Here is a 5323-nt window from a genome sequence, read left to right as displayed (position 1 = left end):
ATGAGTAGGGCATACAGAATGAAGAAAAAGTAAATAAGCCCCAAGGCGAACATAGATGAAAAGAAACAGGTTAATCTAAGTTATAAGAGCTAGCAAGAAACAAGCCTAAGCTAAGGCTGAGCAGTCATAACTAATATAAGTCCCTGTGTTATGATTTGGAGCTGGTTGGTGGCCCCAAAGAAAGCCTGCTACATATACTTCTACTAACAAAATTTTAGGCAATTGATATCACGTCTCCAGGAACTTCTAACATGGAAGGATTCAGTGCCTGTCTCACTACATAAAAATGGGAGAACACACCCAAGCTCCTTTTCTCTGCATGATTCATATAGGTGGGTCTTCTATCTATCTGTTGCTTTCATTGGTTAATTAATAAACTGCCTTGGCCCTTTGATAGGACAGAAAATTAGGTAGGCGGAATAGACAGAAGAGAATGCTCTGGGAAGAAGGGAAGTTAGGCAGATGCTATAGCTATAGCTCTCCTCTCCAAGATGGACGCAGGTTAAGATCCTTCCTGGTAAGCCACCACCTCGTGGTGCTACACAGATTATTAGAAATGGGTTAATCAAGATGTGAGAGTTAGCCAGTAAGAGGCTAGAGATAATGGGCCAGGCAGTGTTTAAAAGAATACAGTTTCCGCTCCTTTCTACACAGGCTTAGCACACAGGAAGAGCTAGATGAATGCTGCTGACATTCTGTATGTCCCTGATCATACAGCACCCTGTGTACCATTGTGGCCAGTCCAGGAGCTCTGTTTAAAGATGGACAGAGGGTGACAGCAAGGATTGACAGACAAAGCCTGCAACAGACCTCTCAGTTAAAACATCCATCTCTGAATCTGTGGATCAGGGATAGCATCACCCACTCCGCACTTGGTGTGATGGTTAGGGAATAGAGAAAGGGCACCAAGCCTGTGCCTGACACACAGTCACAGTGGGTACTCAAAATCAGATGCATGCAGGCAGCATTGGCACAGTAAATGCTTATGAGGAGTAAACTTGCCAGAAACAAAAATATTCTCAAGAAGGCCAGGGAGTTGCCGGGCGGTGGTTTGTACATGCCTTTAATCCCAGCGCTTAGGAGGCAGAGGTAAGCAGATCTCTGTGAGTTCGAGGCCAGCCTGGTCTACAAGGGAGCTTAATGAGGCTGTTCTCTCCCCATGTGCGTACCTTTGTTGTGGTAGGAAATACTTTGCCTGGAGAAAATACTTCCCTGGTGAAGTTCCTGAGAGAGTCCCATTCCTCCTCTTCCCAAACAGATGGATCCTGTTCTGCCCTGGCTCTCTCATGCATAGCAGATGCCTCCCAAGTCTGTCGGCCAGAGCTTGGATGTTTCTATGACCCTCTCAAGCTCAGTTTAAACCCAAAGCCCTGAAGCAAGCTCCCTTCAGCATCCGGATTGTTCCCCTCCTTGACGACACCCAAAGGTTAAGAAAACACCCAGTGGGGAACCTCGGGTTGCTTACCAGACAGACACACACGGTGCAGTTCTCCTCAGGAGGTGAAAACACGTCCCCTTCTTCTCGGACAGCACCACTGTGAAAGCAGCCTTAGACAGACAATCGAGAAGTAGGGACATCAGCCTCCTCAAAGCGTAGGAAACCTGAGGTCTCTACTTTTCCAGGAGTAACACTTCTGGACCCTCCTCTCACCACCCCGGATGCCCCAGCAGTGGCAGACATAGGCTCCTTAACCTGAGACACACGCAAGATCAGCTGCAGTGGCCCTGAGCATGCTCATTCAAGTGTGTCTTGAAAAAGCATCATTGTATTCTGTCACACAAGACAGGCTAGGCTCCAAATGGAGAATTTTAGCTCCCTTTACCCACATGGCCTTACCCATGGCACCTCGCCTCTCTGCAACTCAGCTATTTTCACCAAAAAATGGAAATATCGCAGGTGGTGGTGGCTTACACCTTTAATCCCAGTGCTTGGGAGGCAGAGGCAGGTAGATCTCTGCGAGTTCAAGGCCAGCCTTGTCTATAGAGTTAGTTCCAGAACAGCCAGAGCTGCACGGAGAAATCCAGTTTTGAAAAACCAAAAAATTAAAAAAAAATGTAAATATCCCTGTGTACCCAGCACTCCTGCTGGGTACTCCTGTGGATACCTGAAGGGATCCACAATCTTGGTTATAAAGAGAACTCAGCTCTTTCAGGGCCCAATACACGGGTGGATCATAGCAAAAAGAGAAATTATCTCCCTTTGTCTTGGCAACCAATGCAGGCACTTCCTCCTTGCCAAACCCTAGGGGGAAAAATTGTTTTTATGACCTACGTCATACATGCTAGGCAAGCACTAAGCCCCAGCCCCAGTCTGCAATGGAAGGAAGGAAATGACTGTCCTCCAGCAATCCAAGGGCAGGTGGGGCAGGGGAAGCAGACAACAGGATGGAGGTGGACACTCAAGGAGGGAAGGAACAAACGAACAAAGGAGAGGAGGGAGTATTCAGGCGAGCAGGGTGGCCCTATGAATGGTTCCCCTTGAAGAGTACTTCAGCATAGACACGTGGTTCTCAAAGGGAGGGTCCAGATCAGCAGTTTGTCAACTGTTCTCAGACCCCACCCCTGAACCGCCAAGCAGACTCGGCCTCCCAGGTGACTCCAAGAACTGATTGTGGGGGAAGTTACTGTTTATTATTTCAGCACTGTAACCGAGGAGGAGCCTGAACTGCTGGCTTGTCTTCCCTTTGTATTTGTGTAAGGAGCATTGCACTCCTATAAAAGATTTTAAAATACAAAATGTACAAGAAAACACAATTCCAAGTGCTGTAAACATAACTGAGAACCAATTCCTTCACCTAAACATCCGCTCTATAAAACACAGTTTCAACTTGAGCCCATCTGAGCCTTAAAGATGACCATGTGTTCTACATATTAAAAACTGGGCCTCCCGGCTAGGTCCAGCAGAGGTCTGATGATACTGGCTGGTCCTGGGTGGTGGTGGGTTGTACCCAGGGCAGCAGCACCACATACAAACCCAAACATCTTTTTAATGTTTTCAGCCATGTTTCTTGCCTCTCTAGTAAACAGAAGGCTGCTCCTTTGTTCCTCGCCCCAAGGTGTAGTACAGGTGAGGGGAAAGTGTGTGTGCTAGGAAATGCCCAGCTGCTCAGTGCTGCTACTAGAAATCAATTTGCATAGTCCAATGGATGTGTGTTTTACCATCACAATTTTGCACAAAAATTTAAGTCTTTATCTACAAAGCCAAAAATATGACTCTTACATGAAAGATTATACAAAGCTAATATAAAACCGTTACATAGAAAACAAAGCTCTATTTGAAAATCTAACCTGTTTTAAATAGGAAAGCATCTCTAATGCTACAGGCATCAAGGTATTTAAAAGGCATCAAAATTTGGTGCATAGCAACTCTGGATCATAGAGGCTTTTATTCTTTTTTTTTTAATTTATGATTTATTTATCTTTATTTTATGTGCATTGGTGTGAAGGTGTCAGATCCCTGGAACTGGATTTTCAGACAGTTGTGAGCTGCCATGTGAGTGCTGGGAATTGAACCCGGGTTTTCTAGAAGAGCAATCAGTGCTCTTAACCGCTAAGCCATTTCTCCAGCCCAGAGGCTTTTATTCTTGAAGGCAGCAAAGCAGCAACCCCCAAGGGGTCTTGCAATGACCCTACATGAGGCAGCTACCCCAGGGGAAAGAGGGTGGAAGCAAATTTGGCCAAGTCTCTGCAAGTTCACCTGAGAAGCCAGTAGAAGCTGTGGACTACCAACCATAGGCCCTAAAGCAAATTTCACTATCCACACTCACTGATATAAAACTCGCTTTCAGAGAAATTTGGAAAATATCCAGCTCCAGGAGTGGCCAGAGCAATTTGCTGACAGACTGTTTTCTAACTAGTTTGAGGGGAGACATCTAAAGCATTGTGTTAAAAACAAACACATATTTCCCTCATTCTGAATCAGTATCTCCTACCCTGCTCACTAGAGGTGGTGGGCAACAGGCTAGACCCTGCTTAGGCCTGATGTAGCCTTAGTAAAGAAAGCCCTGCCATCAAGGGTCACAATCCCCTAGAGTAACAGCATTGAGTCTTTAGCCAGTGCAGCACAGTGTCTCACTTGTAGGCACTCAATTTGCTTCCTGAAAAAGTACACTATTTAATTTGAAAACATACCGTAAAATTCAGGGACTTTAAAAGGGAAGGGTAAAGGCAGGGTTTGGGAACAGTCCCCAACTGGGGCACCTCCTTTGGTAGACAGCAGGTTGGAGTTTCTGCTGGCCCCTGCCTCGGACATAAGCCTCACCTTTGGGCTTCAAGAGGCAACGGTAAGAAGAAGCAGGTTGATCCCTCCCCGTCAGCTCTTACCAGTGCAAGAAGGGCAGCAGCCGCCATTCCTGGGGGGAATCGGATGGGAACAGGCAGTGTTACACCTCAGGTTTTCACAGGTCACCTCTCCATCCTGGATACACAAGCGAGAGTTGCAGTCAAGGGCAGACCCCAGACACTCCACCAGGGCGGCCTGGGGACGTCACACCTACCTGGCACAAGCACTGAGAGCACTCAGGCTCGTTCCACCGGCTCCCTGATTCATATGTGGCTCCCTGGTACCAGCAGGAAGAGAGCCCTGTTCCAAGCTTCGCACCTTCCGGGACCCTGGGTGAGGAAGGGGTCCCTACTGCCTCCCCCTGGAGGAGTGAGGGGGGTCGGAGGGTCCCCAGGAGGGAGGAACTTGGCCCTGGGGTGGATAGCAACTGTGTGGGAAAGAATGTGGGTAGGCCCAGGGTGGTAGATGACTGATGAGTTGTTCTGACTCCAGTGGGGTATCCTGGTGCCCCTGGAGGAGGGCTGTGTCCCGGGGACAAGGCAGGCCGGCCTGCCTCGGGAAGGAGCAGGGACATCTTAGCAGGTTGCTGCCGGGGCTGCAGGATGGCAGATGGGGCCTGAACGGCCTTCGGGAAAGCTGAAATGGAAGCACGGGGTCTCCTGAGGGAGGCAGCAGGGGCAGGAAGTGGGGTTTTAGGGTCTTAGATTGGTCCACCAGTTTCCTCCTCAACATAACATAATTGGCTGTGAACTGCTGAGGCCATGGTGACAACTACAGCTCCAAGCTTCACCTGCCCTCCTTTTTCTTTTCTTTTCTTTTTTCTTTTTTTTCCCCCCCCCGAGACAGGGTTTCTCTATAGCTTTGGAGCCTGTCCTGGAACTAGCTCTTGTAAACCAGGCTGGTCACAAACTCAGAGATCCGCCTGCCTCTGCCTCCCAAGTGCTGGGATTAAAGGTTTGCGCCGCCACCACCCGGCCCAGCCCTCCCTTTCCTAACAGCTACAAAGGGACACACAGGTTTTCCTGAGAGTAGGGGACCTTC

The 5323-nt window shown here is 48.4% G+C and overlaps 1 protein-coding gene across 1 annotated transcript in view; it reads right to left on the bottom strand.

Annotated features, from left to right (window-relative positions):
* The window catches only part of Vwce (von Willebrand factor C and EGF domains), a 33041-nt gene that overhangs the window by 17498 nt on the left and 10220 nt on the right, over positions 1 to 5323 (bottom strand). Inside the window, exons 8-10 of the mRNA XM_005369646.2 lie at positions 4497 to 4918; positions 4324 to 4417; positions 1466 to 1548 (exon numbers count right to left, since the gene is read on the bottom strand). Of these exons, the coding sequence (XP_005369703.1) occupies positions 1466 to 1548; positions 4324 to 4417; positions 4497 to 4918 (599 nt within the window). The remainder of the gene's footprint in view (positions 1 to 1465; positions 1549 to 4323; positions 4418 to 4496; positions 4919 to 5323) is intronic.

The sequence above is a fragment of the Microtus ochrogaster genome, unplaced genomic scaffold (assembly GCF_000317375.1).
Source record: "Microtus ochrogaster isolate Prairie Vole_2 unplaced genomic scaffold, MicOch1.0 UNK56, whole genome shotgun sequence".
In the NCBI taxonomy this organism is placed as follows: Eukaryota; Metazoa; Chordata; class Mammalia; order Rodentia; family Cricetidae; genus Microtus; species Microtus ochrogaster.
Note: the sequence above shows the minus strand (reverse complement) of the source record. Positions and strands in the feature narration are given on the sequence as shown.